The sequence below is a fragment of the Neolamprologus brichardi genome, chromosome 9 (assembly GCF_056152115.1).
Source record: "Neolamprologus brichardi isolate AB-2024 chromosome 9, ASM5615211v1, whole genome shotgun sequence".
Classification (NCBI taxonomy): Eukaryota; Metazoa; Chordata; class Actinopteri; order Cichliformes; family Cichlidae; genus Neolamprologus; species Neolamprologus brichardi.
In genome coordinates, this window is record NC_142112.1 from 24,713,868 (window position 1) to 24,737,938 (window position 24,071).

The 24,071-nt window shown below is 38.8% G+C and overlaps 1 protein-coding gene across 2 annotated transcripts in view; it reads left to right on the forward strand.

The window, feature by feature from the left end:
* The first annotated feature begins 6,700 nt into the window (after window positions 1-6,700).
* The window catches only part of plod2 (procollagen-lysine, 2-oxoglutarate 5-dioxygenase 2), a 38,769-nt gene continuing 21,398 nt past the window's right edge, over window positions 6,701-24,071 (forward strand). For both annotated transcript variants that reach the window (XM_006795091.3, XM_006795092.3), the window contains exons 1-3: window positions 6,701-7,177; window positions 20,061-20,152; window positions 21,384-21,520. In XM_006795091.3, the coding sequence (XP_006795154.2) occupies window positions 7,078-7,177; window positions 20,061-20,152; window positions 21,384-21,520 (329 nt within the window). In that variant the 5' untranslated portion in view covers window positions 6,701-7,077. The remainder of the gene's footprint in view (window positions 7,178-20,060; window positions 20,153-21,383; window positions 21,521-24,071) is intronic.

The following is a 24,071-nucleotide window of genomic DNA, read 5'->3' on the forward strand; positions in this document are numbered from 1 at the left end:
CTTCAGCTCTAGCAACAAGCCAGCTTTATAGTAGTGATCGATTCACAAGTTTGGCTGATTATTTTATATTAACTGAACTGCTTGGTGTAATCACTCTGCACATTTTTAATGATGCTGAAAGATGTTAAAATTCATTTTAACATCTGTTAGCATTTGTCATGCATGCAATAAGCATATCCTATTAGTATTGTGATAAATCTGCAAAACCCAAGCTGGAATAGAAAACATATCTTCTCATTACATTTGCTGTTCTGCTCTGAGACTAAAATGGAACGCAGATTGCTCTGTGTTGCAGTGACTACAATTGTCTCCCAACAGTATACAGAGAGTGGAATTTCTGGTATCTGTATTTTAAACCCAGGGTGATAAACAAATGGCTGAAGCAACATCTGTGCAAACGGAGCCTAAGAAAACACTATTTACCCACAAGGGTAGAAGAAAACAGATGTAAAGTATAAAATGGAGGATGGTTGTTTGCTTTTACACTGAAATAAGAAAGACTGGACTGGACACAGTTTAGACTGCCCGTGCCTATGAACAAGCTGTTTCTGTATACCAGAAACAGCTTGTTTACAAAAAAGATTTAGAAGCTGTTTTAATTTGTAAATAAAAAAAGAAAGAAAGATTTTTGACAAACTGGTCAAAAATGAAACAGACATTTGTGTTTTAGAGAGATTTTTTTTAAGACCAACACTATAATACATGTATGTACAGAGCTGTGGAAAACGTATTTGCCGCCTTCTTGATTTCTTATTTCTTTGCGGATCTGTCACACTTAATGTTTCAGATCATCACACATATTGTAATATCAGACAAAGATAATTGAATGTTAGTGTCAGTTCTTATCCAAACCTACCTCCTACCTGTGTGGAAAAGTAATTACCTCATTGTTAAATCCTGAATTAAGTGTGGAAAGTCACATGAGAAAGCCAAATCTCAATCACTTGAGTAGAAACTGTCTGAGAAACTGAAGTAGGCTGAAAGATCTCAAAAGCAACAGATCATACCATGATCTAAATCAGGGGTGGGGCAACTTCAGGCCTCAATGGATGGTGTCCTGCAGGTTTCAGATATCACTCTGGGTCAACACACCTGAACAAATGATTAGTTTGTTACCAGGCCTCTGGAGAACTTCAAGACATGCTGAGGAGGTAATTTAGCCATTTAAATCAGTTGTATTGAATCAAGGACACATCTAAAACCTGCAGGACACCGGCCCTCAAGGCCTGGAGTTCCCCACCCCTGATCTAAATAAATAAAGAACAAATGGGAAACAAAGTAACTGAAATCTATCCGCTTGTAAAGGGTTACAAAGATGTTTCTAAAGCTTTGAGACGTCAGAAAACCATTATCCACAAATAGAAAACACTGAGGAAGGTTCCCAGGAGTGGCTAGCCTACCAAAATTACTCCAAGATCACCTCAACAGCTCATCCAAGAGGTCACAAAAGAACCCAGAACATACCGTAGAGAACTCCATGTCTCACTTGTTTTAGTTAAAATCAGTCAAAGTAACAATAAGAAAGAGACTGGGCAAAAATGTCATCCATGAATTAAGAAAAGGATTAGGGTGTAGAACTAACACAGCATTTCATTAAAAGAATATCAAACCAGCAGTGAAACACGGTGGTGGTAGTATGATGGTCTGCTGCTTCTGCTGTAACTGGAACCATGAATTCTTCTCTGTACCAGAAAAGCTTAAAGTCCAGTTATCGTTTCAAATCTTCAAGCTCAAGTACACTTGGATTATGCAACAGAATAATGATCCAAAAAACATAAGCAAGTCCACCATTAAATGGCTAAAAAAAGAAAACAAAATTAAGGTTTTGGAATGGCCTAGTCAACGTTCAGACTTAAATCTGATTAGGATGCTTTGGCATATCATTAAAAAAAGCTATTCATGCTAAAAATCCTCAAGTGAGACTAAATTAAAACAATTCTGGAAAGATAAGGTGGCCAAAATTCCTCCACTGCGATGTTAAACACTTGTGCCAGTTATTGCAAACACTTGATTGCAGTTGGCATATATAATCGGAGACATATCAGTACTAAATGTTAAAGCGAGGGAAGTGTCTGATTATACTCCCGATCCAGAAGTGGGACAGTGGGGATAGGCATTGTCTTGCTGAAACAGCCACAGGGTGCCGTACTGCTTCTACCTACTATCGAAGCTAGAAATCCAAAGACTAGAGCACAGTGGGAACAATAGTAAGCAGTATAAACATAATGAGCAAACCCAAGTAAAAACAGGGCTGTATAATATTTCGTAAAATTTATGACAAAACCACAACCCTTTGGTAGTTGATGACATCTTAAAAACAGTGGGGAAAAGGACCCAAATCCTACTCTACACTTTCTAAATTGTGAACTTAACCACACACCCAAGCTTCCCCTGTGACCACTGAGATATAGATGTCACATATCAGATGCACTGAACCAACTACTGTCAGTGAACAGAATCAAGGCAACAATTACTTGTCCTCCAAACTGCATTTGGAAAACCAAATTAGTAGGGTATGTACACATATTTATAGTGATGAGGTGGCATTATATTGGCAGGTTTACTACAAGGTTGAATCTTCTTTTCCTTAACCCACTTCTGGTACACATTTTGAGGCCTTGTGGTTCTAACTTTGCCGCCTAATGATGACATTCAAATGAAAGTCTGGAAAAAAGAGCTTATTATATGTGCCTCAAAACTCCAGCTTGTCCAGTAGAAATGGACATTCATAAGACTAGAACTCACATATATTTAAGAATTGCAAGAAACTATACACTTGATAAATACAAACTTCTGCCTCAAGTGGTTACAGTAAGCTGTGGCCTGTTTTCTGAGACAGTAGATAACAAGCCATCCACGAAAAGAGTGAATTAATCCATATTTAAACCCTTTTCCCTTGTGCAGCTAGACTCTGTGACTATAACAAATGCGCACGCTGTGCTATTTAAAGGTCTTTGGTCTAAGATTAAATGCAGTGTTACCTTCTAGCACTTCCTTCGAGGAATCCCTCAGCCACACCCTGGGCCAATGGAAGCCCTAAAATCCCATAAATGTGACCACAGGAGCCAGGCGAAGACGTGGTGACGTACTGGGTACTCGGGAAGATGACCTGCTGAAGTAAGACAAATGAGTTTTACTCTTTCCATTGATCTGGACTAGTAATTACACTTTCTGTGAAGTGATCAAAGCATTGGGATAAAAATAAAACCCATTCTTTTACAATCACAGCGCAGTTGCGGGTTCTCATGAATGCTTTAGGGGACCAAATTTCTGTTATATGTGACTCACCAGTGCAATTGCAAAACCATACCGGAAAAAGAGGGTTGTGTTAAAAATAGAGCACAAAGTAGAACAAAATCCAGGGCCAACTGACAGATAGTCAATATTCTGGCTTATGTATTTCCTAAACTATTGCACTGACATGAATTAAATGAGTAATATATATTATTCTTTACATTTTATTCTCACTATTGTTTGTGTTAGTTACCAGTTAATGAGCAGTTTTGTCTTCAATTTTCCGTTTCTCTCATCTTTTTAAGCCATTTTTGTTGTTTTCTGTTCAATATTGAGCATCTTCTTTGAGACCTGTCTCCCTAATGAATCATCTGTTTCTTCTTGCAGCTTGATTAAATTTAAACAGCGCTTTTAAACCCACTGTCTCCACAACACTGCCAAAAATAGAGGATGGTCTGCTGTCGTCAGGGAGCTACAACACTATTTAGCCTTTTACTCACTTCAAGTGCTGGAGGCTTGTGTGTTTTTGTTTTCCACAAAAATGAGCTTAAATTAAAAGGCGGGCTTAAGAGCACACCACCTGTGCTGCAGGAAACTTTCAAACAGCCGGCATTCCTTTTAAAGGTTGATAAACAGCTGTATTTAACCGTGTTGCCATCCAAAGTCTCCTAGTATCCCCTGATACGCAGGCAGATAGAGTGGGGATAATGAGGTCCAGGTGTGTCTTGTTGCAACGATGAGCTAATGGCGTCCTACTCTGCCATCACCCCCCTCACCGCAACCATCTCCCAGTTTCTGTACCCTGCACTTGCCCATTATTGTGTAATTAAATGCAATTTTCTCACCCACACCACATACCCAATGTTTAAACTTGTCAACAGTGCTACTGCCACCACCGTGGACTCTTGACATGTCATTACTTCAATCTTCAGTGCTGACTTCGACAGACAAAACTCTATAGATGGCCTCCTGCTTTTTTTGCAGCTCTATGGTATGTCACATTTCCAATTACTGTCTCTGGCAGAAAATGAAATACCCTGTATGACTTCTGGACATTTTTGTCAGGGTGTAATCAAATCTAAAGAGCATTACATTAGCTTTTTCAGATATCTAATGGGTATTTAGTCAGTGAACTGAAGCAATGGTTGTAGCATATTCCTGTCACAAGCTTCCAAAATAAAACATTAGGTTTTGCACCACAAACACTTTTATTTTCCAGCTGCAGAGAGTTCCCTCACAAACCCACAGGGCAAAAAATCCCTGTTATAAGTTACATGTTTGGTGCTGACCTGTCAAATTGCTTTAATCCTTCTTTTGGCTGTGAATGACTGGACTGAAATTTTTGCAAAAGTGCAAAAGCAAGGGTTGTTCTACTGTTATAACTTGGTCTGCGTTAGTTTGAGTTTCCGAATAGGAGGAATCTCTGTTGTTGAAAGTATTTCTATTCAAGACAGACAGCGAGATTTAAAGGGGTAATTTTTTCATGACACTAATGACACACTAATTTTAACAAGCGTGCCTGCCCAGTGCTTGCTATAGTGTCAGTTACACACTGACTTACCAAAAAAGAAGAAATTAGAAACAAAAACAAGAAAACAGCTGAAATCAAAGTCCAACATCCAATACCAACTTTCTGGCATGACTCTACATTTTATAGTTCTACAGGGCCTCACTGGAAAGAAGTAATAAAGGTTCTCACTCTAAATTTAAAAACACGATTCTGGTGATGTCATTAAGCCAAACAATCTTCTGGCAGTGATTACAACAGCCATGCAAAGTGTTTACCAGGAAGAAATGGTCTGAGCTGGGGGACAAGTCTGTTACTCTTAATAATGAATCAGGGAAACAAATCACAGAAGGCATTAGTTTCAGTGTCAACTAAAACACAAGGAAACACAAATACAATGTGACAGTTAATGAAAGCCAGATTTTTCATCTGGTTTCTGCTTTCCCCTTCATTTCTTCTTGTTGAGGGCATACAGCAGCTCTAACATGTGTAGTATTGCATAGATGCTTTATATATGTCCATCGGCTCGATTATGTCACAGGATTCCCTACTGTATATCATCACCTGGATGAGGATCTGCATTTGATGGGACCAGTTGGTCCTTGGGAGGATGGTCTACTCAACCAGCAGGACATATACATGAAATGATCCATAGCCAGGAAGATCGCAGGGGATTCCAGCAACAACCGGCTGCTGTCTGTGCTGCCATCAGGGAGCCTGCAGGCTGCCAAGACAGAAAGGACGAGGAGCTTTTATCCTACTCGTAGCTGGACTGTCACATAAGCTGCACATTCTAACTGTATAAGTTTACATGTCTAATCGTATATGTATTCAACTGGAGCTTCTGCTATAATACCAAATTATTTACACTCAATTATAAGGATTATTTAACTATTCAAGTAAGTAAAAAGGAAAAACTTTCTCATACTGTAATTTCTCTAATGGAAAAAAAACTGATGGCCAAACAGTCTCCTTCAGGATTTTGCTTTTCTGGTAGAGTGCAGAATTCCTGGTTTCATCACTTATGGCAAGCAGCAAAGCAGCTTCAGCCACACTGCTACCACCATGTCTGATTGTTCTGATGTTCATTCTATGAAATGTGGTATTAGTTTTATGGCAAATCTAATTGGACTCAAACTCCTCAAACTCACTCCACAGGATATTTTCTCAAAAGTCTTGGGGATCATCAAGAGTTTTTTTGGGGGAAATATGAGATGAGCCTTTGTGTTCTTTTTAATCACAGTGGTTTTGGCTTTGAAACTCTCCCTGTGGATGTTGTTTTTGGCCAGTCTATTTCTTATTACTGAATCATAATAACTGACCTCAACAGAGGTCAGTTATTTAGACATTGTTCTGTGTTTTTCTCCCGAAAAATGTGGTTAATCACTGTTAAATAATTTAAAATAAGCATCAGGTAAGTCTGTATAGCATTTTTTCCCTTGAATATTGAAATAATGATGCAAAAAAACAAACAAACAAAAACAAACAAACAGCTTTGTCTGGTTTTCTTTGTCTAATGATATCCTAATAATGTATTATTATTTTTGTTTTTTGACCATCTGAAACATCTAAGTGTGAGAAATATGCAAGAAAGTAAGAAAGAAAACAAGAAATTGGGATAATAAATAAAAAATAAATAAAATAATAAGTTTTACTTATTTTTATTATAGTTATAAAGGAAAAAAGTTTCTAAGTAATTTCTGGAAACGAACTTTTATATATATATATATATATATATATATATATATATATATATATATATATATATATATATATATATATATATATATTTGCTGAGGTATTCGACAGCTTACACTAATGAACTGTTTCAACTTCCCTGCAGAAGGGGAGCAGTGTTGGTCAACCAGATGCCGTGTGCTCAGGGGGAGGGGACCAGAGGAGGGACAGTTAACAGCCGGCGGGGTGCGGGGTTCAAATACAGCTGCGCTTACTCACACTTTTCGCGTAGGACGTCCCTGTGCCAGGGGTGAATGAATACCGTTATCTTTTCCTCTGCACCGTCTCACTTCATAGGCTTTACCGGGAACTCAAGCTGCAGCTGCAATTAAGGAACCACGCCTGTTGCTATTTAATTTCCCTGAATTGTAGCACTTATACGACAGCTCCTTAGAGCTAAAAGAATAGTTACAGGCTCCCAACCAGAAATCACACTACTCGTTGATTTTTTTTTCTAAATCCCCCCTTATTAATTGTATTATCGCGAGAACCAACCGTACGAGCCTCCTGGGCTGATCTTGACCACTGCTACCGGGCTGGGAGTTAATATCCCCGTCGGTCACCCAGCTGTCTGACCTGGAGCACGCACTATAGCAGAGATGGAATACCTCATGTTTTTAGTGATTTCATGCTGGATCAAGTTTGCAACTTCTGTCTTGTCCAGTGATGTTCCTCAAGCCCCTGTGCCAATTCCTAAAGGTAAGAAACGATTAAAAAAACAAAACAAAACAAAAACTTTCACTCCTTCCTATTCTTGTTTAGATACAGGCAAATATGGCTACTTTGACACCGCCACTGGCTACATCACATTTTACTGCGTTTACATGTTACTGTATTTTCCTGCGTCTGAGTTGTCATGCCAACTGTGCAAATACGAAGTTGTGTAGGTTATTTTTCTGGCTGTAATTTCCGGTTACATGATGTCTACATGAGACGCAGGTTGCATGCCTGCGGCTCCCTGTGTGGGAAAGTGAATATGTCTAGCGCGACATATGTCGGAACGTAAAATTACATGATGTTGCTTGACAGAAGAGTCGTCTGCGGTTTCTCACAATCCTGTTTTTATTTGTTTGGCTGCACACAGCGCTGGCTTTTTATAAAGATGTCAGGCTGTAAATTTCACTGCGAGAAATAACTAACCAATTGCGGGAGTCTTTGATGATTTCACTAGTTTCCCCTAAAAGACTAAACTAAACTAGACTAAAAATTCAAACCGTTATTGACTTAACTTAGATCTTGTCTTGACTTAGATCCGAGTGAAATCCCCGAGTATATCATTTTATTTATTAATTTATTTATTATACAGCAAACAAGCAATTATTGAGATACAGAGAAACGCCCGTAAACGTGTTGTAATTTAAAGTTTATGGAACAGAGCCAAACACTGCTCAGATCTTGAGACAGGCTTTATTCTGATGTAAAGGGCTAAGCTCCTTGAAGCAAATCATGTCACATTTTTATTGACTTTGGGAGGGGGAAATCCACCCTCTTCTAACACGTAGCTGTCGTTAAACTGCTCTAAATTACCCTCATATTATTCCCGTTTAGCATGACTTCTTCCATAGTCACAGAGCACCTTGTAAAACCTATAGACAACATGAGCAGATGTTGTGGCTTGTGTTTTAGTTAAATCTGGAAATCTGATTCCTTTCAAATGATGCATCTTGCTGGGAGATTTGACTATCAGGACACAACAGCTGCTTTCAGTCTCTACAGGCTTGTTTTGTCATCTGCTCTGGACTAACCGAGCACCTTCCACACAGTAGCCACATTAACTTTACGAGGGATATAATGTTTTATTGTGAAAGCCATCGATGACTAAACTGATGCAATATGTTGGCTAAATTTGTGACAGAAAGCAAACTTTCAAAAACCATGACTAATATTAAAATTGAACCCGTAAACTGTAAACTCTACAAAGTCATTTAGAATGAGAGCACTGGACATTTCATTTTACACATTGTATGTAAAGGTGGTGCTTACTAAAGTGATTAAATGAAAAGGACTAGGAAGGAATTCAAAGCTGTTTTAGTTTTGGGAAGTTCTACGCTAAAGATTCAGTACATGGTAGTGGATGATTGCAAGCCTTTCTTTTAAGCATCTGAAGGACATAAGAAAAGTATAAAGTAACTCTATTTGGGTGCAATTAAGTATTTAATACACAGTCACCCATTTCCAGGCATGCATTAGATGGAAGAAAAGGCCATGAGAAACATTTGTTCTGCCTGGCATCAACTCGATGAGTATTTTGCAGAAAGGCAACTTTTCCAGAGAAAGGGTGGGTGTCAACACCTTGGTAGTTGTGTGTTTGCCAGGTGAACATAAATATGTTTCATTAGAACAACTTCAAATCAAATGCCCGCTATGAAAGAACAAGGTGTCACCACTGTTTAAGTAAAAGTAGAAATGGTAGCTAATAAGGCACCAATGAAAGGACCCTAAGTCCCTAGGTGTTCGTTAAACACTGGTTGTAGCACAAGATGCAAACGGTGTGATTGAGCACTGAAAAGGGTTCAGTAGAAGAGGAGGAATTTACTGCTCTGCCCATTTCTCACCAGTGTGCACCTGGCCACTCATGGTGAACAACGGACATGGCTGTCTGGTTTGTCCGTTTTGGAAAGTTACAAAAATTGGGGCTGCGTAGACCCCCACTGTCCAGCAGTCTGAAAGAAGCCTTTCACTTATGTTTGAATGACTGTGTGAAACTTCGGACGGAGCATTGGATTCAACATGCAGGTCTTGCTAATCCAAGTTTGAATAGTTTGCTGCAACACATAGTTTAAAATAACCATCCTACTGTTAACCTCTGACAGGCTTCCTATCAGAACAATGTTTGTCCATTTTCCTTGGCCCAACTCTTATCCAGTTTGAACGTAAAGTATGCAGTGAAAATTGTAGCCGCTTATTGTGATTACATTTAACCCACAGACACACACACACAAGTATCATTTCATTTGACGCAATGCCCGATGTTTAATAGTAAATGCTGGCTAGGTTAAAGGCTATTTCTCATGGCTTGTACTCTGTCCCCCTATTCCATGGACAATGCATCTCTCAGCCCTTTCCCAGACATCATTGACGTGTCAACAGGCAGCATTTTATAGAGAAGAAAAGGAAACCCCACCTAAGGTTGTCCATGCCTTATATACTGTATAATAGCGCTCTCTATTGCCTGTAATTCCAGTCTAAAAAACTTAACAAACCTTGTTGCCAAGCCAAGGTTGTAATCATGCCTTAGAACGTTGTCACTATGCCACCACAAGGTTGGTTTCATGCCTTCTTTTCAGCCAAATATGTGTTGTGTTGTCTGCTTTTTTGCATTGCCTTGTTTTCTCTCTGCTGTGTCCCAAGGATTTTATGTTAACTTGTAAATGTATAGATACATGAAAACTGCAAGAAGCACAGTTCTCAAGGAGAACTGAAAGCGAATGACACTTTAAAAATGTCGAAACACTCCCTATTGTACAAATAATCAATTATTTTAAGTCATTTTAAATGGCTTTCTGGGAATCAAGCAGCTGTTGGTCTTTGACAAAAGACATGCTGGCTGAAACTTATATTGATGCAGCTGAAAAGAATGAAAAGGCAGTACTTTTCAGACTCCTGCATATTCTTCAAAATTTCAGGACTCATTTAGATTGTAGTAATATTGGCCAGATTGTCAAAAATACTGAGGCTGGAAAATTTACCTTCGCCTGCCAACAACTTAGACATCGGGGCCAGTTTGCAGACTTTGCCTCTGAAAGTCATTATTATAATGCATTTATAGTAGAGAGAAAAACAACAAAACTTTTTTAGTTATTATTTATTTATGCTACAAAGTCAGAGACATGCTCATGTGCATTCCTGCTGTTCTGCAAAATTTAACAAAACTGAAAAGATCAAGGTGGAACATGAACAATGAGACAGTACATTAAGTTTTGATTTGTATTTCATAAAACTGCAGGATAAGTCATTAGTCTGGGTGAAGGATGTGCTCATCAAGTGCCTTTTGTAGTTGATTATAATGTTGGTTTAAGTAATTGATACACAACAAAACCAATTTAAAAAAAGAAAAATTCAAAAGTAAAGCCATGTTTGTGCTATTTAATGAGGCAGTGATTCAGTTTATGTGAGTAATCATTGATTCTTGTTAAAATAAATTCCATAGCTGAGAAGAAGCCAACCCATGCTCTTAGGGACCCGCTCATTGTTTGCCTTAAACAAATCATTTCATTCTCTTTCCAGGTGCAGCAAGAGAAGCAAATTTAATGCCCGTTTTTCTCTCTGAAAACTGTTTGACAGTTCTGACAAATGAGAGGAAACTGAGAGAGAATCAATATAATTATGATATAAGGGTGAATTCTTCTGTTAGAAATTTCTTGGGACTCTGTATTGTTGGTTTATTACAAATTATTCCTCTATGCAAACCTGAAATCTATGTTTAACCGCTGATATATATGATGTGTAGAAGAACATAAAATATAATTTGCCCATCAAATCCTGAGCCATCTTTGGTAATGAAGTCACTGTTACGTTGCCACACAACTAAATGTTTACATCTTTTGGTTTTTCTGCAGTACGTACAACTAATTGAATTTATGCACTGGTAGAAAACCTTGCTATGAGGGCATCTCTGAAGAAATATTTCAAGCACAGTTCGTTGGCTTTGCCGCTGATGATGCTGGAGGCATGATGGGCCGACACTCATTGCTGGAAAACACGTTACAGGTTAATTTTCACATGTTTCTTAACTCTTAAAGTTTGAAGTTCTGCTGGCGACCCCTCCTTCCCAGTTCAGATATTTACAGATTTGGGTAAAAAGAAAGACTCAATCACTGTAAACACTACTATCCAGGAAAGTAGGAGAAAATCTGAAATCAAAGCAAGTATTTTCTTAGGAATCTACTGCAGCGTTATGTTAATTCTTTCTTTAAACTAAAAGCATTTTGTACTGTTGCATTACGGTATGTCTTATTAAATACTGAAATTAAATGGCACAACTACTCAAGTGGAGATGGGATGTAATCCTGGCATGTTTGCATTGTTGTGTTGGCTGTGAGTGTCTCAAACAAATTGTCAGACTGAGAATTGTGCATGTTAATTTAACACTAAACCTAACACGTTGCAACAGTAAGACATTAGTCTAACACACATATAAAGTCCTGTTAACAGCTTTATATTGACATGTGGCGATTAATTGGAGGCCTTCCGCAATCTGATTGAGTGATTGTAGTGAGTCTGAGTTGGACCAAGACAGATTGCCTTGCACTGAGCTTACAGAGGTTGAGGATTTTGCATGCTCAACCTCTGGACAACCAGCTGGTTGTAATCAGTCTAAAACAGCAAAAAAAAAAAACAAAAAAAAAAACATCACTTACACATTTGTCCTGGTTGCACAAAGGCTGACATTCAATTTCTACTCTAATGTGATTGAGACCTAAGTTGTGTTTGTCATTCCTTATACAGCAATTCAACACAGAATACATCAGCACATTGATTGAGCGCTTAACCTGCGAGTGCATAATGTTGAACTGGACTATGTGTTCCTTTCATTACTGAAAGTCTATAGTATAACCAGCTTTTTGGCAGAAGAGAAAATTACTGTCCTAACTGTCACAGCACGACAAAACCTAGATGAGAGATTAGCTTTTTTTTTCTAGTTTTTATTTGTTTGTGTAAGGAAAGGTAATGAGCTATTCCTGATTCAAAATGATGTGTGACGAGACTACAAAAATTGTTTCCTGGCCCACTGTTGGTGACATCATGCCACATCCTACGCCTGAAGTGCCTGTGGTTTGAAATGTGTAATTGAAAACACAGCCGTTTCTGTGGATGCCCTCCGTGGCTCTTGTGTTATGGAAATAGTGTGTTTTATCATTTATGGTGACTCTGGTAGTCACTAAAAAAGAAACTCTTTATTTTAGTTGTAGACAACAAAAACAAGACTTGTTTCATCAATTCTGTAAGCAAAAAGGTTTACTAATGCCTTGCCTATCCTCTAAGGCTACACACAGGTTAAAAGTAATGTCCTCGTGTCTGCAAGCTTCAGTATGAAAAGTGAAACTTTTGTGCGTAAGCCTCTTTGTGGTCACATTAAAATTCTAAATCTTCCAAAGCTGGAAAAAGCCTTACAAAATAGCTGTGGGCTGGGTAGTATGCCTTATGTGTATCTGAAAACTTAGAGATGAAGGGATGTAAATGTCAGGGATTAACAGTTTAAGAGTTCATTCATTTTTGTGTACATGTATTCTTCTTATATTGTACACATTCATATGGTCATCATTTTCTAATTTTTATCAGTGCCAAGTTATCAGTATCAATATACACAAGTCATAAAGCTTCAAAAATACCCTACTCTCTCACATTTCAAACAAAGGTTTTGAAATGTCTAGTAAAGATTGGCTTTGAACATTTTCTTCATGTCCTCTGTCCCTTCAATGTGTTAAACCAAATTTACTAGCCTTCTGAAGGAGACTGACTAACACTGTGTTAGTCTCCTTCACAGCCACTGTGTGGCATTTTTAATCATGTGGGTGAGTTAAATAACCAAGTTTGCATTGATATTCAGATCAACACCTTTCTCATTCCAGCTGTGGCCCGGTATCTCAGCTGGGATGCCGGCTGATTGCAGATTCTTGTGATGGCTGAATTTGAATAATTTCGGTAACTTTGGCAACTGATACAAGTGATGAAATATTCATTCATCAGAAGCTGAAGTATACATTCTTCCAGGGTTGGAGTTAGCTTTGCAGCACACAAGAAAATACAACAACCTCGTTATCTTCTATCTGAAAAATTTTAATAATGCTGAGGAATGTCATGGTAGACAAAGATAAGCGCTGTTTCCAATGACTAATGCCAAGAACACCTTGCATAGCTCCGTTACTTCCCAGCACCGGTATGGCCTTGGGGCTAATCTTCCTTCATGCACTCAGAACAAAGCTTCCTCCAAGCATGTCTCAGTGCATTTTAGAAGCATGCCAAAAGTAGTCCTCTATGTTAAAACTTGGTTGGGTCCTTAAAACAGTGATGTTATATTTTGTTGCCAAACCAACCTTGCTTCTCCAACTTGTCTTAGGAAAAATGTGCTTTGGCCAGCCAAATGATTCTCTATTGTACTTTTCTTTTATATAGTTATATTTTCAGCAGCATTACCTTTAAAAGAAAGGTAATTGTATGTGAAGGACTTGTTACTTTAAGTAACACAATGAAGGGTTTCAGCTATACAAAGTGCTAGTATAATCAGCGTTAAGGTTCTGGTTATGCACGAGGAGCAAAGCCATACATTAAGAGGAATCTTTAGAAATCCATTATACTCAGTTTCTTAACATGTTCCATATACTCAGAAATGCAGGAAGTCAACACAGACCTTAATTAAATTTAAATTTACATCACAGACTGGCTTTTCAGGAGTTTCTGCAAGAATATCTGAAAGTTCACTTTGAAATTCTTGCATGAAAATCGAAATGACCTCTGGATGAGGTTATAAGAATTCCCTTTCTAGCTCAGTAGGTCTCTTGTTCTTGCCATCATGCTCTGGTTAATATGGACCAATTCCAGCAGACTGTGAATGAGGCCGATTGTTTCTCGTTGACATGAACAGCGTCCTCAAGCCAGTAAATGCAGATAAAATAAGTGTAGGTCATTGACTGCAATATTTGCGAAGTATCTTTACTTACTTGACCAAAATAGAACTAAGGCTTGTGTTCACTGGCCAGGACCATCTCATCAAAAAGAATCCTGTTATCCTTATGTGCCGGCCAGGGCACATTCCCATGATACCACTTTCCTTTCTGCAAGAAATGCTTACTTAAGCCTAGCCCCAGCCAGTGAGTCAGAACTTTTGCTCATCCAAGTGTGAAAGTTTACCTAGACGGCTGAGCCCCATGTGGTACAGAGGAAAAGTGCAAAGGAAAGACCACTTGGCGTCCATGCCTTTTTTGGAGAAGAGTTTCAGCAGCACTGTATGAGCTACATTCCTCTCCTCCTGTGGGCTGTTCATACACTACTGACAAGAGAACACGCTGTGTTTACCCTGACTAGACACCAAAACTCTAAAATCACAGCTGTATGAAAACCTCCCTTTTAAGTGTTACCATCTGCCGCTCAATTATGCTTCATTATGGGTGTGATTATGGTGTTTGCATAAAAACACATCAAAGGACTCCTGGTCAGTTGCCCTAAGATTCAAAATTAGTGTTAGACAAAAAAACAAAGGGAGATGTGTATTTCTATTACCCTGAAAAAGTCCCTGGGGTTAAGTCAAATAATGAAGGAAGTGTGTCTTCTATTAACACCCTAGCTCAGGGGTGTCCAACTCCAGGCCTCGAGGGCCGGTGTCCTGCAGGTTTTAGATGTGTCCTTGATCCAAATGCCAAATGACCTCCTCAACATGTCTTGAAGTTCTCCAGAGGACTGATTATGAAGTAATCGTTATATTCAGGTGTGTTGACCCAGGGTGATATCTAAAACCTGCAGGACACCGGCTCTTGAGGCCTGGAGTTGGACACCCCTGCGCTAGCTCATCACCCAGTTATTTAGTTGGTCTAAACCAGGGTTAGGGAACTCCAGGCCTCAAGTGCCAGTGTCCTGCTGGTTTTAGATATCACCCTGTGTCAACACACCTGGATCATAGTTCATTCCCAGGCCTCTGGAGGACTTCAAGACATGTTGGGGAGGTCATTTGGCATTTAAATCAGCTGTGTTGGATCAAGGACACATCTAAAACCTGCAGGACACCAGCACTCGAGGCCTGGAGTTGCCTAGCCCTGGTCTAAACCAAGCCTATAGTAGCTATCATTATTATATTAAACATGAATAATATAGGTTATGAATGTTGCATAAAAGGATATTTATTTCTAAAAGAAAATGTAATATTTGGGGGAAACAAGTGAGATGGTATAGCTAGATTAGATGAATGATTGAACTATTTCTTTTCACTGTTATAATCTGTTATAATTTAATAGTCTGTAATAATTTTATGGAGCCCTATCCCTGAAGCTTGCACTAATCTAATATGACAGTGCTGTTGCTCCATTAAATAATGAAGAGTGAACAAGTCCTCTAAATGTCTCCGCCTAGAAATAGGCAGATTTACCTGGATTTCTGCATTAATTGGTAGCAAAATGTGGTCTGGTTTTAATCTTTGTCACAATAGCAGACCACATGCTGGTTAAACTAGGAACACATGAATGGCTTTACTTTTAACGTTTCTGTTGAGCACATTATATAATTACCCAAAATGCTGACTGGAAATGTGAACCCTTGAATTAGTAACTTGTTGAGACTCCTGAAGCAGCAATAGTCTCCATCAAACGTTCCCTGACAAATTGGCTTGGTCCATCAGTTTTCTGATGGAACTTTGGCTTGCATTTGAAGACAGTTTCACAATATCCAAGCAAGGTTAACATCAACAGTTCACATGAGGGCACTGAAACTCCTAGGGGATTGCCATAAATGTTTGAAAAAAAAGAAACACTTGGAATGTAGGAAATAAAAGTGTATGTCTCATTTCTTTTAAATTAAAGGTGGTTTGCATTTCCAGGCTATACTTAAGTGGGAGCTTGCTTGTTGGGATGCACTCATGTGGTCTCCATGTTTATGACAGGAGTGAAGTATGTGGTTCCAAAAGGTCACGCCAGAGTCACAGAGGAGTAATTGGTGTTAGCTGTCAGTGCGTTTCTTCCTCATGGGAAATGTCTCACTGACATAACAGGAAAGTCACTGTTTTTCTTTTCTTTTTTTTCTCAGAGTATATACTGTACTGAAGCACAGCTCTTCGAAGTGAAAATAGATGTCACCGTGCAGATATCACAATATGCAGCACCCTGTTATCTTTCATTGTAGAAATACAAACAAACCTTCTTGAAGTCTTGAGTTTATGTGTGTGTGTGTGTGTGTGTGTGTGTGCAGAAAAAACAAATGGAGTTCATTTCAAAAAGAAATACTAAACATTTCCCCTGGCTGTAATCACAGCTCACAACTAAAAGAGACATTTCATGGAGGTTTTGGAATTTTTCCAAAACATATTTGTGTGCGCCTTTTCTGTCTGCAACACTATGGCTAGCTTCCAAGGTACACAGTCTGAAAGTCTGTTCTTTTATCCCCATACCTAACCAGGCTGACCTGTGAGCATAGCTGGACTGGCCATCGGGCATACCGGGCATTTGCCCGGTGGGCCGCTGGCGATTTTTTGTTTTTATGGTTCCGATCGATTTTTTTTTATTTTATTTTTTTGGAAGGGTATAAATAATGAAAGGTGTTGGATTGGCCAATTGGTCATGATCAACTCTGGGCTGGACCAGTTACAGCCGAGGAGGTCGGATGCAGGACTTTATGTCATCCATGAGGGATGCATTTGACATATGTTTCACATATTATAGCCCAACAAGTTACTTATAGCAATTTAAATACAAGCAATCAGTTTTTGGCAAATACCGGAAATCAGTTTTTGGCAGACAATCACTTTTTGGCACAACACCTGCTATTGTACTTAATAATACAACAGTTTCTTGCCATTTTTTGTGTTTCTTTTTATCGCTGTGTAACTGAGTTCAATTGAAAGCCTGCATGCACTAGTACTGCTTGCCACAAGTTCCCAGAATCCTTTGCGGTTTTACCCCTGAATGACGTCACATTTTTGGTGGGCCGGTCTCTAGTCAAAATGCCCGAGCCGATTTTTTGTCCCAGTCCAGCCCTGCCTGTGAGACATCAGCTTTGCCTCTGTGTCTCACAGGTCAGCCAAGTTTAGGGAAATGGGCAAAATAGAACCCTTTCCTGCAACCGTTTAAATAACCTGTTTTATAGAGCGGTATGAGAAATGTGTTTCTCAGCTGCTGGAAACATCATCCCCTGGCAGCACTGTGCTCCAACATCTTCTTGCTTCAAGCCAAGAAATGGTAAATAGCCTGTATTTGTATAGCGCTTTTCTAGTCCCTAAGGACCCCAAAGCGCTTTACACAACCTGTCATCCACCCATTCACACACACATTCACACACTGGCAAGCTACATTGTAGCCACAGCCACCCTGGGGCGCACTGACAGAGGCGAGGCTGCCGGACACTGGCACCACCGGGCCCTCTGACCACTACCAGTAGGCAACGGGTGAAGTATCTTGCCCAAGGACACAACGACCGAGACTGTCCAAGCTGGGGCTTGAACCGGCAACCTTCCGATTACAAGGCAAACTCCCAACTCTTGAGCCACGATCGCCCCAAGAACAACAACAGGGAACACCTGTGGTTCAGAATAGTCATCCCTTGCCTCTTTACAGCGATTGATGTGAAACTCTTTCTTCGCAGGTTCTTAGCATTTGGAACTGTTTGGAAAAAGCAAGACAGGGCATTATTTCCACTTTCTATCAGGACTTTTACGTCACACTAATACTGGAATGGCTGTGATGACGGAGCCACAGACTAGACAGAGATGAGAGCTAAGTCTAAGCTAAGTCACACTGATGGTAAAGGGATGGAAGAGAGTTGCAATGAGGTTTCTGGACAAATACAGCTCTAGAATAGGACCTACCATGTGAACTAGTTCCTTACTTGACAGCATGTTTAATTTTACACTAGTTTCTGAGGTTTGTTTACATATATTCAGTTGTTTGTGTTTTTTGTTCACATAGTGAGAAGTAGTAGATAGTTGTTAGTATGTCTGTGTCAGTTCGTCCCCAGTTAAACAGGCCTAGAGACTGGTTGGTGTCTCCCTAGCAACCTCCAGTCACTAGGGAAGCATGTGTACACCCCAACTAGTTGGCGAGGGGTCGCTGGAGGTTGATGGCTGTCACTAAAAAATCAGTTGCTTGGTCACTCAGACTTAGATACTGGTCTGTCGCCCCTGGTAACTACTGGTTACTCGGGAAAAAGGTTTATTTAGTGATCAGTCAGTGATTGATTGCCGAATGCTGCTGTCTCGCTAGGTGAAACTGGTCTCACGGACATCTGTGGTAGTGCTGCAGTCATCCACAGTTTGCTTAGAAGACACAGACTTGCCTGCAAACACTCGCTAACTACTAATAAAATGGTAGTGAAAATGTGAAAAGTGCAACACAAATGCAAATAAGACTGTTTACCTTCAGAGTAAAAGCTGTGCCATACTGCTGCAGCCAACAAGTTTCAAAAGCAAAGGGTCTCTGTTTTACCTTTGTTTCACATTTTTTAAGTTACACTATCACTTGTTTGCAGACAAATCTTCTGTTTTCAGGGTAGTTGTTCAAATGTTTTAAAAAGCCCATGCTCCTCCAACTGTTCATTGTATGGGGCAAGGGATTGGGACAGGAACTAAGGTCTCTGTATCTTAACATTGAACAAACATTACATTTAAAAAACTAGGGTTTCATAAACTGCATTTAAATTATATGAAATAAAACTGAAGCAACAAATTTATCCATTTAACTTGTATCAGCTTTTTTTTTTAGATCCACATCAAAGGACAGCCATGTAAGATTTATTTGGCCAAGATTAACAGGTCTCTCAAGATGAAAACGTGATGTCATAACATGTCCTTTTTGTACTGTCTAATAATTTAACTCTTTATACGTCTAGTGAGGTTTGCATTGCAGTCAAAAAGATAAGAATAAGATCAGTGATGATAATCGTGTTAAACTTTGCACTCCAAAGGAGAAATGGAAGCTCTTTAACTATGTTCTCCGGCAGGCTGCATTTTTGAGTTAGGTCCTGTGGAAGCGTTTATAAGTCCCAGATATCTACTCTTTCCCACTCCCAATTCCACTTGCCAATGTCCAATAAATATTTTACAGGGGTTTAATGGAACTTTGTGCTGTATATTAAACAGAGGATAGTCTGGTTTCCATATTTGAAAAGCAGGAATAGTTCTCAAATAGTCATTTAAAACCACATAAAAGCATCATTAACTTTTTTGTTAGCTTGTCTGATGGCTAGCACAGAACAGCACATTTTAAAATGTAAGCTAGGAATGAATTAGTTTCCCCCCTTTATGTTGTAATACCATTTCATGAAAAAGATTTAAAGATGTGTGGTCCCCACCCACCCCCCCCCCCCCCCCCCCACACACACACACACACACACACCTCGTTTTACAAAACATGACAGAATAAGAGAAAACTAGCTCAGTGAGTTGAGCTTTTGAGGAATCCAGACACACTACTGTGAAAATTTGCATTTGGTTAACCCTTCTTCAGACCTCAGTTTTCAGCACTCAAGGCCACTAGAAATATCCTGGGTTTTGTGGGAGTTCTTCTATCCCAAAAAGGAAGACATTATTTTGTCTGTCTTTGAAAATACACTTCCGTTTTGGGATCAAACTAAAACTACAGTAGTCCCTCCTAATTTGAGACATAGGTTTGCTTAACCAAATAGTTACCAGTATGTTGACATAGGTTTGAGGTTTACAACGATCATGGTCCACAAAGAAGTGGGAATCTCAATGCATATATTTAACCTTAGAAAAATATACACATTTTTGTGGATATCCTTCAATGAAAGCCAAAATTTTTGCAACCTAATATGTCTTCTGCAAGAGTATATCCCTGCATCCCTGTAATTTCACAGGAAAGAAAGCATTTGATGACTTAAGGTCAAAATTAGGAATATTTAACGTTCTTTTTTTTCTATTTTTCAGAGAAATTGCTCATCTTAACTGTTGCAACTGAGGAAACAGATGGTTTCCTCCGCTTCATGAGGTCTGCTGATTATTTTAACTACACTGTGAAGGTAAAACTTTTTAAATTTTGAAATGACTGCATATTCACAAATCCACAGTTAAGGGCACTGCACTCACACACACAGCAGCAAAATGTTTTAACACAAACTTCCCTGGATTGATTGCACTTATTAAAGGAAACAATGGAGTGGAGCAAGCTGCAAAAACATTCATGGATAGCGTTTAATCTGGGTCCAGAATTCCCCTCTGTGGTTGAAACAATTGCAAAAAAAAAAACGCTTTTTCCTTCTTCTTTTTCTTACTCAGAGTTCAGTTCATGCTCTGCCTTCATTTGTATGCTTATACGTGTAATTGTGCTGCACCAGTTTGTTTTTGTTCTCCAGGCAGACATTTTCAAGATACTTTGTAAGTCTTTTGGGCCAAGACAATCCATTTTAGTGGTTTGAACTAAGTTAAGTTCTTCTTGTGTATTGTTTCTTATTATGTGTTTGCTTATATTGTTTCTGCAAAATGCATACGATAACTTCTGTACAGAAAGCTCATAAAAAAGATTAGTAAAAAAAGAATATCAAGAAAATGTAATTGTATCTCAGGAGTTTTACCTGTTACTGATGGTTATTATGTTAGCTACTATAACTATTATAGTATTATAGTATCACACTTGCGTTGTACAGGATCAGGCTGCAGAGTAAACATGGCTCCTGGATCAGTTTTGCACATGTTGTTATCAAGAAGGAGGGCTAGATGGATGTTTCTGGGAAAGGAATGCAACCAGACAGTTTACAGTTGTACACAGCTGGGAAGAAAAAAACTCTCAGAGGCTTTAGTCATACTGATCGACTTCACAAAAGTGACGGAACTGCCATTTAAGAATCCAGAAAACTCTTAACATGCTTTTTTGTCTACTGGGACATTTTAAGGCTTGCATGCTCTGGTTGCCACACTGGTTCTCATCACAAACACTATGTAAGATTAAAACATCAGCTGTCTTGCAACGCTCCCATTTTCATTCCCATCAGACAATGATTCCCTGTGTCCTCCAAATCGAGCCATAAGCGGGCTGATATCTTGTAGCAGTTGTGTAGACTGAACGCAGCGTAATAAGCTCTTCAACTGAGCGATATTAACCCATCAGCTTTAAACCAATCTGACAGTGCATTTGGGAGTTGTTGTTTTTTTTTTTTGAAAACTATACAAAATAAAACTGACAGACAAGGCAGGACTGCAAGGCCGTTTTTGGTGTCGAGCCAGTTTTGAGACTCATTGTGTGTTATGTTTTAGGTGTTGGGAATGGGAGAGGCATGGAAGGGCGGCGATGTGGGTCATTCTATTGGTGGAGGGCAAAAAGTCAGACTACTGAAGAATGCCATGGAGGCTCTGGCTGATCAGGAGGATCTTGTTGTCCTCTCTGTGGATAGGTACGTTCTGTTTTTTTCTGACCTTTTCTTTAATATTCAGATTCATTTTCTGTTAAATAAACACATTTAATTACATGGGAAAATATATCAAAAATATCTCTGATTGGCTAAATTTATTTTAATCTAAGCCTTGACAGATGTAAGATATGCAGAATATTCCCAATAGACATTTGTGAAACAGACATGCAGACAAGCAAAAGCCTTTATTCTGTTATTATGATATTTACAGTGAATAAAGATAATAAATTAGAAAAAGAGTGAGTTGTTTGATCATGTTATTTTGTTTCCTTACACTTTATCTTCATTATTTCAGTTTTTTGTTGTTGCTCAGCTTCTGTTTAACCATCAGCTTTGATCTGATTTATGTTTTCTGTTTCAGTATAAAAAAGAGATGCAAAACACCTTTAATTGCTACGTAGAGCTATAAATGAGATATTGTAACTAATTTTCACAATCACAGAGCATAATAATTGCTTTGAAAGCCTTATTTCCTGAGTGAGAGGTGTTTCTGCATATTTACGTGTGCTCCACTTCTTCTTGCAAAGGCATTATTATAGAGCAATACCAAATACATGAGGAGAATAATTCTCCCATGCAGGTAGGTGAATTATGAGTTTTGCAGTCAAATGGAAAGTTTCACTGAGTAAATGTGAGTGGTTAAGAATAATAAGAGCTTTGCATGCCACGTTTCCTTAAATAGAGCAACAGACGATGATACTTGCCATACCATGTGACATGAATAATGTTCACCATAATTGCCGTGCAGAGCTGTCACACCCTTGAAACAGGTAATTGGAATGTATTTTTTTTCCTTTTAGAGGAAGTGATTGTAGTATATTCAACTGCCTCTGCATTTCAGAGGATTAGGAGCCAGTTAAATGTAATTTAACATCTATAATCCTGCTAGACCACCTTGGGTTTTTTGACAGTTTCTGCCTTTGCTACAATCACAGGCCTATATTTTGTCTTCTGATGAATTTAGTCATTAAACTGTAATTCACTGTGTTTTTGTGCGTTTTAAAAAATGTGCTGAATTTTCAAAATCAAAACGTCTACATGCATTTAAAAAAAGACACCTGCATAGATAGAAGTAATCACTTCAGTGTTTCACGTTGCACAATATAAATTGATAAATGTGTTTTCTCACACCTTTGTAAAGACAGGAAGAAATGGCTTTTCCATTTTTAAATTCATAAGACAGGAGAATAACACGTTTTCTGTAATTGCTGCATAACTATGTCCAGATGTATTTTCTCCTCTTTGGTGCCTTTGACTCGGATCAAAGCTACTGCAGCAATCAAAATGTTAATGAAGCAATGACAAACAATATATACAGTACATGTTCTGGATTTACAAATACACTATGAATTGCACTGTTCATCATACGTTGACTGGCACTTTTTCCTGGGTACTTTATTATTGTTCAGCTGCTCATTAGCACAAATATCAAATCAGCCAATCACATGGCTGCAACTCAGTGCATTTAGGAATGCAGACGTGGTTACAACAATGTGCTGACGTTTAAAGTGAGCATCAGAATGGGAAGGAAAGGTGACTTTAAACGTGGCAAGGTTGTTGGTGCCAGACAGGCTGGTGTATTTTAGAAACTGCTGATCTAATGGGATTTTCCCACACAACCATGTCTGAGTCTTACAGAGGTCCAAAATAGAGGTCAGAGAAAGAGAAAATATCCAGTGAGTAGCAGTTCTCTGAATGAAAATGCCTTGTTAATGCCAGAGGTCAGAAGAGTCAACAGAACCTCGAAATGATCACTGGTAACAACCAAGATTTGCAAGATAGCTTCTCTGAATGCACATAATGTTGAACCTTGAAGCATTTGGACTACAGCTGCAGAAGACCACACTGGGTGTCACCCGTGTCAACAAAAAGCAGGAAACTGAGGCCACAATTTGCAAAGGTTCAACAAATTTGGAAAACAAATTAATTACATGCTTGATGTCTAGATTTCTGGTGCAACATTCAGATACTAGAGTCCAAATTTGGTGTAAATAACATCCCTTTTACCAATGGTTCAAGTTGTTGGTGCAGTAATGGGGCACAGAATATTTTCTTGACATACCTTGGCCTCTTTAGCACCAATGGAGCGTAATTTAAATGCCACAGCCAACCTGAGTATTGTAACTGAGTGAACCCATTTTCTGATGGCAACACACCATGTCACAAAGCTCAAATCATGACAATGTTATTGACAAATTTTCTACTTACTTCATGGTAAGTAGGTAACAATAGAGCATCTTCGAAATGGGATATTTACATCGTGGATATATAGGTATCACGTGAATATGGACCAAAATCTCTAAGGAATATTTCCAACACCTTGTTTAAGCTATGTTAGATACTGGTTACATTCGCCTGCTAGTTTATGTTGATGAGTCTAGCAACCTAAAACAATTCTTGGTACCAGTAGTTAATATCCACTAGTTAATATTACACAGTGTTCAATCACACCAAAGTTTGGAATTGTAGCAAAACAATTTGGCATTTCACTACAGTGATGGTTAATTAAACATCATGAAAAGACATTTGAGTA